Source organism: Gigantopelta aegis, chromosome 1, assembly GCF_016097555.1.
Source record: "Gigantopelta aegis isolate Gae_Host chromosome 1, Gae_host_genome, whole genome shotgun sequence".
Lineage (NCBI taxonomy): Eukaryota > Metazoa > Mollusca > Gastropoda > Neomphalida > Peltospiridae > Gigantopelta > Gigantopelta aegis.
Window position 1 is genome coordinate 20,196,025 of NC_054699.1, and position 12,263 is coordinate 20,208,287.

Genomic DNA, 12,263 nt, shown 5'->3' on the forward strand with positions numbered 1-12,263 from the left:
TTGTTTGTTTGTTTGTTTGTTGATTATTGGGGAATGTGTATATTTAGATTGTTCACAAGAGAACATGTAGTAAGAAACAAAACAAACAGTCTTTAACTTTAACTTTTGTATTTCAAATCAACATTAATAATTATATATATATATATATATATAAATAAATCATGTTACCAATTAAAAATTAAACGTCACTGAATAAAACTACAATTGAATGTAGTAAAACTAGTATTTAACGTATCAATTTAATATTAACATTTATCATTATATATGTATTATATCTAAATCATGATACAGAAAATATTTTAAAATTTAATTTATTCAATTTTCATTAGATAAAAATAAATATACATGTAGTATCACTTTCTGTTAAACATTCAAAAACAAAAATGACCACAAACATACAATACTACAAGTGAACTGGAGAAATGTAGGTGCTTTAAAGGAAGACATATAATATGGTACTAAAATAAAAATAAAAATAACAAACACTAAACAACCTCTACATTCATTCACAAAAATGTTTTTGAGTTCTACGTGTGCAGTTGCTACATTATGTTATTATCTACGAACTGAGAAAATCGGCTGGCATTACTAGTCACTTTCTTATCTATACCAATGAAGGAAAGTCTGTTTTCAATGATAAAAACTATATAAATGGAGAAAAGTCTGTTTATACTGTTGAACAATTGTTTAATCCATAAATGGAGAAACATGTGTTTATACTGTTGAACAAGTTATCTATAAATGGAGAAAAGTTGTTTACATCCGTTCATCAATTTCTTATCTATAAATGCGGAAACGTGTTTATACTGTGGAACAATTTTTTATCTATAAATGGAGAAAAGTATGTTTATACTGTTGAACAATTGTTTAATCCATAAATGGAGAAACATGTGTTTATACTGTTGAACAAGTTGTCTATAAATGGAGAAAAGTTTGTTTACACCATTCAACAATTTCTTATCTATAAACGGGAAAAAGTATATTTATACTGCTAATCATTTTCCTATCTATAAATGCAGACATTTCTGTTTGCACTGCTAAGTATCATCTTATCTATGAATTGGGGGGGGGAGGGGGAAGAGTGTTTTCACCACTGATAAATTTCTAATCGATGAATGGAGAAAAATCTGCACTACTAATGATCACTTTTTAAAAATCTATAAATAAAAACGAAGGTATGTTTTCACTTCCAAATCACTTTTTTTTAAATCTATTATAAGCAGGAGAACTTAATAAAGATTTGAATTATTAGGACTGCATTTGTATAGTAAATAGTATTACCATAATTTCCCATACTTAAGCCCATATGAAATAAGGTTGTCTATTTTTTAAATATAAATATCCTACCCACACCCAACCCCCTAATGTTAGTTTTTAAGCTCTATCTTCCCCTTTTGGTGACATATCTGATTATTACTATTATTTTGTAAAATTGTATTAACTTAAAAGTAAAGTAGGGCTAGTGAATTTTTAATTGTGGCTAGTAAAAAAATTTAAATGACTGATCCCATGGCTAGTTGTTTTTAAAACGCATTCTAGAAGCCCTGCATATAGCTAGAATGCATGTACATGTATGCATTGCCTCTTCTTAAATAAATGTTATATTAATTAATAACTTCCCCCTCTTTTGATATTGAAACATGTTTTTACATTTACTATGGTTGTCATGCAACAATAATTATGTGTATTATATACTCTATTGCTATCCTAATTTACACCTTTTGTGTTTATTATATAATAGTATATAAAAAAAAATTTGACTTCTAAATTTAATGCCTGGGCCTAATTTCAAATAAAACTTTATCTTCTCCAAGATGATATTTTCCAAATTTAAGCCCAGGGCTAAAATAAAAAACACCAATAGTATGCAATTTTTGTCTTTATTATAGTATAAATATTGTTTGCAACTTCTCTATTTAGGGCTTAATTTCAGATAAAACTTTATCTTCTCCAAGATGATATTTTCCTAATTTAAGATAAACTTTATCTTCTCCAAGATGATATTTTCCTAATTTAAGATAAACTTTATCTTCTCCAAGATGATATTTTCCTAATTTAAGCCCAGGGCTTATATATGGAAATCCCAGTAGTACACACACCATTGTCATGTTCATCAGGATAGATCTTATATCTTTCTATAATTTTACCTTTAATACCTATTCAACATCGGTTTTCTTTTACACATATACATGCATATAGATAATATATTCTCCTTTCCCTAGCTATGCAAGACCGATCCACTCCATGATATTAGCCCATAGGGAATAAATCCATCTTGCATGGGCTATGACGTAATTTTATTTAACAAGGGGAGTATTACAGCATAGGTAATATATGACGTCATATTAATGCAAGTTGGTTAGTTTAAGATTGATTTTTTGCTATTAAAACCTACATTATAAAAGCTATCTTGAAAATTTGTAGTCTTAAATTATATTTAACACATGAAACAGACATGGCAAATATAATAGTATAGTTATTTATGATAAAACGGTCAAATAATGAAGTTACTTTTTCAGCCATCTTTGTGTAAAATAATGGTTTATTTATCAAATCAATGGGAGAAAAAGACTCCATCATATGCAGTCATGTTGGATAGAAAAAGTGCACCCTCAGTGGTGGAAATTTCCACCCTGGGACTTGGCAAGCCTCGTCCCTGCAATCCTCGTCCTGGGTAGAAATTTCCACCACCTTGGGTGTACTTTTTCTATTCCAAATGACCACGTATGATGGAGTCTATTATACTTCACCATCTAAATTGTGGGAATAATAACAGTAACACTTTCTATAACAATTGATATTATGGTTTTCATAGTAAATCATCTCATCGCTAGGAACTCAGTCACATGTTTTTATCCTTAGAACACCACTAGTAATAATATTCAAGTATGGTATGACTTTGCCCACTAGCCGGACCTCAGTTCCCACCCATGATACAAGTGGTTTCCAGCGCTGGCCTTGTAATTAAAAAAAAACCCAACCCATTAGTCTCTTGAATTTAGCTTTATCATTTTTAATCATGCCTGCAAGACCAGCAGATAACCAACTGATCCTCTGAATCGATCACCTGAACTTCAGTGAACTATTGGATGAATTTTACACAATATACCTGTGGTATCCAAGATACGATGTGATCTTTATGACAGCTAATGAAAACTACAGTAATTTAATGTACGATTCACTAAATATAGGCTTTTTAATAACTTTTAATGAAATGGTAACTTGCTCTATATGGTAGCTTTAGAAGTCTTGAATACTGATATTAATTTGTAGATATGATATGCATTCTTGCTCTTTTTTTTCAGTTGTTTAAATTAAAACTTTAACCCTTTAAAGCCCAGTGTACTCAAATGAGTGCATACTTTATTATAATCACAAACACTATTTGAAAAAATGAAATATTTCTAATGAATGAGAATTTCCATATATGTCTAATATCCTCAAAATGAGTACAATTTACTTGAATGATTAAACTTATATTTGAACAGAGCCAAACATTTAAATGTGTACTCGTTTGAGTACAATAGGCACCTACGGCAACCTGTTTATATTGTAGTCTTTTCTCCACGCTTACAGATCTGCTACATTGTTCTAATGGTGTGTTAAATGAATTTGATAGGTTTTTTCTTTGATTGCAACAAATATTTTTAAAATCTGATGTAATAATTACTTTTGTACTCATATACAAGTACAGTCCTATGTACTCATATGAGTACATTTAAAAACAAATAAAAAATAAATATTTATTTCAAATATACTCAAACGTGTTTTTAAATGATGCTATGTTTATTCACAAACCAATATTTTATCTGAATTCATGCTAGTTTTGTCACAGGCATTAAAGGGTTAAAACAATTTTTTTTTTTTTTAAATCCCCTCTGAAATGCAGACAGAAAATAATTTAGAATTTTCATCCTGATAATTGACTGGTTTATTCATCTTGTAATTCCAAGACCTATAATGGGTTTACGTCTTTAGACTTCCCTACAGTGCTGTTGACACTGCCATATACTTACATGTACGTAAATTGGAATATTTTTTTTAAGGTTTTAAATTAACTGCATGCATTGTAGAATATAAAGATTCAACATCACCAGAGTATCAGTTACGAACTACATGAAAGCTACTAATGTAAGCTCATTCCATGGGAGGGAAACGTGGATAGGTTTACAACAAAAAAAATGGTGTTAAAGCATCTGTCCCGAGTTTGCAGCCATTGTAAGATATTTCCGACTAATATAGTCTTTTTGGCGACAAAAATTACATATTCATTGTGATTTATGTTTTTGTATGTACGAAACTCTTGAAAGATGAAATCTGGTTTGTGATGCTACAAACATTAGAACAACAACAAACACTTTGCTTATTCAGATACTGATATTCTGAACAGAAGTTAGAAGTTTGTTTTGTTTAACGACACCACTAGAGGACATTGAATGATTAATTAATTAATCATTGGCAATTGGATTTCAAACATTTGGTAATTCTGACGCATAGTCATCAACAGTCAATGATATTCTGAACAGAAAAATATCTCCAACACACAATTCTAGTCATCAAAAAGGATTTGTTAGTCGTAAATATGTTACCATGGAATGGCAGCAAACTTGGGGCAATCCCTTTATGTCAAAAACAAAAATATGCAGGCATGCACAAAAATAAAGAAGACAAACATGCATCACACTATGAGAAAATATAAGCCATATATATATATTATAAACCTACAAAACATTGCTACAGTGAAATATGTTTACAAATTTTGGTTTATTTTTCAATATAATACTTATTTTTTTAAATCTCTCCATTCCTCAGATAGGAAAACAATGAAAAAAATATAACAAAAACAAAATAAACCTACACAAAACAGAAATAAAATCCATTAAAACAAAACAAACAAAATGTTATTTTCGACGTATTTGTAATTTGTGTGAACAACAAAACCATCAATTTATACACATTTAAAATGCTAGGTTGAGTGTGCTAATGATCTACACAGACTTAGCTATCCATCCACAAGTACTGGCCGATGCTCACTTCTGTTCCTCTTCATCCATACTGAAGATTTTAGTTGCAATGTGGAAATATCTACACAGACTGAGTTATTCATTCATCACTGTTTGAAAGCCACTCTTCCGAATCTTCATCCATGCCGAAGATTACAGGGTAGGTAACACGTGCTTTCATCCACACAGACTTGTGGTATCCATTTTATTATACTGTACGATAAAGCACTGTTTCTTCTCTTTCATGTTGGAGATGCTTGGTGCAATGTGTACAACTGGATACACAGACTTAGCCAGCTATTAGCATAATTCTCACTTTAAAACGTGACATTTCTACACAAGTACTGCAGAACACGCACTGCATTTAGTCAAAACATGATGTCAATTTGTTTCAAGTCGAAACTAGAATTGCACTTTAGCTTCAAAAGTCAATGTTTATTTTGTATCATTTTAAAGTGAATCTGGGTGTTTTTAGAGCCCACACTTTATGGATGTGGTTTTTGTTGATCTTCAATTTGTACATCTTTGCAGTGTGTGTTATTTCAGTCAAAACTGGATTTGTATGTTTATACTGAGAGTGACTTCAGTATAACTAAATACTCAGTGACTTCAGTGTAACTAAACACTCAGTGACTTCAGTGTAACTAAACACTCAGTGACTTCAGTGTAAAACACTCAGTGACTTCAGTGTAAAACACTCAGTGACTTCAGTGTAAAACACCCAGCGACTTCAGTGTAAACACTCAGCGACTTCAGTGTAAAACACTCAGCGACTTCAGTGTAAAACACTCAGTGACTTCAGTGTAAAACACCCAGCGACTTCAGTGTAATCACTCAGTGACTTCAGTGTAATCACTCAGTGACTTCAGTGTAAAACTCTCAGTGACTTCAGTGTAAAACAACCAGCGACTTCAGTGTAAAACACTCAGTGACTTCAGTGTAAAACACTCAGCGACTTCAGTGTAAAACACTCAGCGACTTCAGTGTAAAACACTCAGTGACTTCAGTGTAAAACACCCAGCGACTTCAGTGTAATCACTCAGTGACTTCAGTGTAATCACTCAGTGACTTCAGTGTAAAACTCTCAGTGACTTCAGTGTAAAACAACCAGCGACTTCAGTGTAAAACACTCAGTGACTTCAGTGTAAAACACTCGGTGACTTCAGTGTAAACACTAAGTTACTTCGGTGTAAAACACTGTGATTTCAGTGTAAAACACCCAGTGACTTCAGTGTAACTAAACACTCAGTGACTTCAGTGTAACTAAACACTCAGTGACTTCAGTGTAAAACACTCAGTGACTTCAGTGTAAAACACTCGGGTGACTTCAGTGTAAACACTCAGTGACTTCAGTGTAAAACACTCAGTGACTTCAGTGTAAAACACCCAGTGACTTCAGTGTAAAACACTCAGTGACTTGTGACTTCAGTGTAAAACACTCAGTGACTTCAGTGTAACTAAACACCCAGTGACTTCAGTGTAAAACACCCAGTGACTTCAGTGTAAAACACTCAGTGACTTGTGACTTCAGTGTAAAACACTCAGTGACTTCAGTGTAACTAAACACCCAGTGACTTCAGTGTAAAACACTCAGTGACTTCAGTGTAAAACACTCAGTGACTTCAGTGTAAAACACTCAGTGACTTCAGTGTAAACACCCAGTGACTTCAGTGTAAACACTCAGTAACTTCAGTGTTTATAACTTTCAGTGACTTCAGTGTTTATAACTTTCAGTAACTCTAGAGTATAGAACTCTCAATGACTTCAGTGTATAACACTCAGTGACTTCAGTGTAACTATGCTGTCCTGTAATGGGGAATTTCTGCTACTTTATACTGTTTGTGCCTTTGTCCAGTTATCCATGTAGGTCAGGTTGCCTCAGTCTGGTTAGTAAGACAGAAGTCAAACATGGTGGCTAACCATGTCGAGGCATGCAATCAATCTAGGTGGAGTCACTACAGATTTGAACCCAGTACCTACCAGCTTCAATTGAGGCTGATAGTTATGGGGTTTTTTCTCATATGTACAATATGTTAAATAGCTAATACTCATTGATTAGACAATAAGGTACTGTGCACATGTTTGATATCCAACAATGTGTACAATATGTTTGATATCCAACAAGATGTTTGATATCTACCAATGTGTACACTATGTTTTATATCTAACAATACAGGTGCAATATATTCGATATCCAACTGAAGAATCGTTCAACGTGACTAAACAAATAGTTCACACTGATTTAGCACAGGCTTGTTTGTTCATTAGTTCAACTTTAAAAAATGTTTTATTATACACAAATACATTCTGGCAATAAACTGCACAAGATTTGTGTATGCCCATTTTACTATTCTTAAACTTATATTTTAGTTTTGTGTATTGTAGATACATTTGTGTAAATATTTGTTTTGTTTTCCCATTTAGTCAACTTGCGTGTACATTTCTTGTCATTAAAAAACACAAACACATCAAGTTCTCACCTCGTGTTTATTTATTTATGTCATGTAAGTGCATAACACCAAGTACAAGTTGGATGGAACAAAAACAAGCATTCCATAGTATTACATTTCACCTATCATAAACTGATTGGACAAACAAAGAGTTAATCTCTTATGTAACATTCAGTATTTTTTTATTTTATATATATATATATTTTTATTTTTTTATTTAAATTTAATATACAGTGAAACCCCTTCAAAACCAGACCCTCTGTAAACCAGAATTCTTTCAAATATGGATGTTTTTCATGGTCCCTTTTAAATGTACAGAACATAACCTCTTTAAGCCAGATACCCCAAAAGACCCAGACTTTTTACTTGGTCCCATGGATGTCCAGTTTAAAGGAGTTTCACTGTGGTACATTTAAAAAAAATTTTTAACATAGAGATGAACATTCACAAATGCTACTATAAACCAAATTTCATTTATCTAACCCTTACATTTGGTAAAAAATTGAGCTAAACAAAACCAAAACGAAACAGAGCTACAAGTAAATGTAACAGTTGATGCTTATATCGGAAAAGTAACACATTAAAGCAAAACAATGAAATGGTGACAAAGTATTTACCGTACATAGTCAGTTACTTATTGTTTCTTGCTTGAAATATACATACGCATACATGATGTACATCTACTGATTGGCTATTTCAAGAATGAAACTTAAGCTGTCAACCAAAACACATTTACCAAATGACATTAGATCATAAGTAAGCAAAACAATAATCATTTTATCTTGTAAAATAATTTATCAAAATAAACATTAAATTAACTTTCTGACATCCAAGAAAGCATTAATAAGCATTAATTGAACCAGTTCACAACCAACTCCACTTTCAAGACAATGTGATGCATGTAAAATAAGATCACATGAATATATATATATATATATATATATATATATATATATATATATATATATATATATATATATATATATATATATCCCCCCACCCCTGTCTTTTTTGTTTCTTCACTGAATACAAGTAATTATAATGATCATCAAACCAACTGACATTTTGAAAATATTGATGTGCCAAAATACCAACATACTAGCCTCAGAGGTTGCCAGGTTACAACATACTAGCCTCAGAGGTCGCCAGGTTACAACATACTAGCCTCAGAGGTCGCCAGGTTACAACATACTAGCCTCAGAGGTTGCCAGGTTACAACATACTAGTCTCAGAGGTTGCCAGGTTACAACATACTAGTCTGAGGTTGCCCAGTTACAATATACTAGTCTCAGAGGTTGCCCAGTTACAACATACTAGTCTCAGAGGTTGCCCAGTTACAACATACTAGCCTCAGAGGTTGCCAGGTTACAACATACTAGCCTCAGAGGTTGCCCAGTTACAACATACTGATCTCAGTGGTCACAAGGTTACATGTGCCAATATGCAAACTGTATGTGCAAGATATGGTTCAGTGAATGGAGCACTTTCCTGATTGAAGTATCCCCCTGCATCAAGGATTTCCCATTCCAACCAGTACTTGATTACCAGTATATTAAAGGTGATGGCAATGGTATACATGATGTATATATGAAAAAAATACTTTGCAGCCAATCACAAGTAATCAATATGGCAGGAGCTGGCTTGTTTTGTCACTATCTAAAATGTTACACTGACTTGTAAACTCAAATAAATATATATATATATATATATATATATATATATATATATATATATATATATATATATTTATATTTCATCACAAAATTAATTTGATAAACAGACTTTAAAAAAAAAAAAGAGACCCAAAATGTTCACAACACAAATGGTAATTGTAATACACACAAAAACTAACGAGATTTAATCGGAATAACTTAAAAAGAAAAAAAGGAAAACTGAATTAATATTTGCGGTTCTTTTGTTGATCAGTGTATTTTACAAACTACTGGTCAGACAAAGTCTAACACTTTCCCTTCTATTACAGTTTTATATGTGATGTTCAGATCGGTACCACAGTGTATTAATGCAGTGACCAAGAAGTTACTGAGGAGAACTTCCCACCCACCCCCATTTTGTCAGTCATTGTTTACTACCTTTGATGTATCTAGTGACAGATCTAAAGGGGGACCCCCATGGGGAACTGGACCCACCCTAAAGTTTGTGAGTGTTATATTTTCATTTTCATTTTTTTTAATGAGAGAATCTGTGAAATCCCTTTGGGAATGTTTGTGGCCTTTGGTCATTGGAATCCACCCCCACCCACCCCACCCCCAAATGGATTTTCTGGATCCACCACTGGTATCAGTCCAAAATGTAGGGTCAGCATGTGCTCAAAACCCAGTGCTTAGCCCACTAAAAGGTATCACCCCCTTTCAAATCCTTGCATCCACTCTACATAACTGAACACAGCCCCTTTTAAAATTCCTGTATCAACCCTGCATAACTGTACCCAGAACAATTAAGTTATAGTGCATCCCATTTTGTGTCAACAACAACAGTAATAAACATTTCATATAAACTGAAATGGAGAGCTTATTGAATACAACAATTACGCCATACATACGGTACATTTAAAACCAAATCACACTAACTAATGTTTACAAAATTAATAAAACTAATATCTTTTAACTGGAATGTACTTTAACTGCATTTAGTCACTGTCATGAATGCAGATAAATAAAAGCATCAATAATACTTTTTTTTAATAACAAACACCAAATGAAAAAATAAGAATAAAAAGTCGGCACCAAAAAATATATTAACAAAATAACAAAGAAAAAGCTTAATAATAATAATATTCAACAAAGTGAAAAACACACAATACATCGATGATGAAAAGAAAATAGGTGAACCGCCATGCTTTGGGTAAGGAGTTTTTCAAAGTGGCACATTAATTTCACCAACAAAGTAAACCAAGTCTATTGTTTGTTTGTTTTGTTGTTTTTTTTGCTTGTTTTTTGCTATTCCTAAAATGGAGATCATGTGACAGTCATGTGACCATGCAGCCATCTCAGCCTAATCCGTGGTCCTCAAAGAAGCCTTGTGGGGTTTCCTCCTGTGAAGAAAGAGACAAGTAACCATGGCAATAAAAAAAAATTACCTGTCTGAGGAATGGAGATAAAAATACAAGTTGTATGTATATGTCCACACATATTGTATATATATGCATGTATACAGAGACATACAAATGTTATTTAAATATAATGATAAATAATAATAATAATCATATTATAACAAAGCTACAAACACTGCAATAAGAGCTTCGTTATCGAATATATCTTTTCAACTTTCAAGTAAATACAGAAATTTTAACTGTATCAAACTGCATGAACATATATTTTTATGCAGAGCAAGTGATATACATACATATATGGAGTACAGAATCGTTCACAGAAATCGGCATTTTCACAAATGTACAGAGATTATTGTTACCTCCTCCCTTCCCTTCTAAAGTGTACATAAAAATATGGATTTTGCAAGGGTTATCGACTTCTTTTTATTCCATTTCAAAAGCATGTGCCGGCAAAATACACCCACCTTCATCCCCGTGCAGATGATTTGTGAGCTCATGAATGTAATACGCCACAAGGACATGAAGACTATACAATATTAATCGTTTAAAAATTTAAAAACGTGGTGAAGAAAATTTTAAAAGTGGTAACTCTGAAATTTCAATATTTATTTCACCCATCTACCTGCCCACGTTTACAATATGAAGTACTGTAGGTTAACCGTGTAATCTAAGGTATCACTAAGTTGAATCTGTTACAGAAATTTATCAGTTCACTAAGAGTTGAGACGTTTGTTGAAACTAATTCAACCATTAATATAATGAATGAAATGGGTGGGGGTGGGGGAGGACAATCAAAACAATTTAAAATTTTTAAAAACCCTGAATTTGAGACTCTTACATGTATGCATAAAAGTACATTAAAGAAATATTGTCTGAAGTGGAAACAAAGTCATATTGGCTGATATTATGATCCCCAAAAAAAAAGAGTAAAACATTTGATGGTTGTATTGTCAAGATTTAGTATCATCAGAATATTGAACGGCTATACTGTCAAGATTTAGTATCATCAGAATATTGAACGGCTGTACTGTCAACATTTAGTATCATCAGAATATTGAACGGCTGTACTGTCAAGATTTAGTATCATCAGAATATTGAATGGTTGTAATGGGAGAGATTTAGTACGTTCATAATATCTACTGGTAATTTAGCACAATCAGAATGTCTAATAGCTGTAGTGTTAGAATATATTATAAGTTTGTTTTATATATATAAAAACAAGAACCATAACCAATGTTTTAAAAATGCAACTAGATACATGACTGTAAAGTATTTATTACAATGTGCACTGACAATAACAATACAGAGATAAAGTGCAAACTACAAAAGAACAGAGATTATATATGTAACAACATCATTGAGAACAAAGTAAAGATGAACTAAAACAACTTCTGTTTGTGGACGAATCCAGTCTAACCTTGGCAGATGAATGGACAAAAGTGACGATTATGTTAATCCATACTCCTTTAGTGCACTTTCTATAGCCTCGTCCTTAAAAATGAAGGGATCGGAAACCATCAGCAAATACTTTAATACAACCATCGGGATGGGATACAATTGAAAGCCAAAAAAGCTCTGTACCATACTTAAAGAAAGATCAAATCCAGTTTACATTTATTTTATGTTCCCACACTTCCCACAATTTAAAACAATTAAAAAAATTTGAAAGAGTTGAAATTAATGGAAAGCTTCAAAATCACATCCTTGCAACTTTCACGGCTCTCTCAACTGGCATCACAA

The 12,263-nt window shown here is 32.4% G+C and overlaps 1 protein-coding gene across 8 annotated transcripts in view; it reads right to left on the bottom strand.

Annotated features, from left to right (window-relative positions):
• Positions 1-12,263, bottom strand: part of LOC121371780 (AP-1 complex subunit sigma-2) — a 32,028-nt gene that overhangs the window by 4,163 nt on the left and 15,602 nt on the right. For 3 of the 8 annotated variants that reach the window (XM_041497945.1, XM_041497936.1, XM_041497972.1), the window contains one exon: positions 7,477-10,505. The exons of 3 other annotated variants lie outside the window; for them this stretch is intronic. In XM_041497945.1, coding sequence (XP_041353879.1) covers positions 10,461-10,505 — 45 coding nt within the window. In that variant the 3' untranslated portion in view covers positions 7,477-10,460. Of the gene's footprint in view, positions 1-7,476; positions 10,506-11,940; positions 12,015-12,263 lie in introns of those variants that run through there. 2 more of the 8 variants (XM_041497963.1, XM_041497953.1) reach the window with 2 other exon arrangements.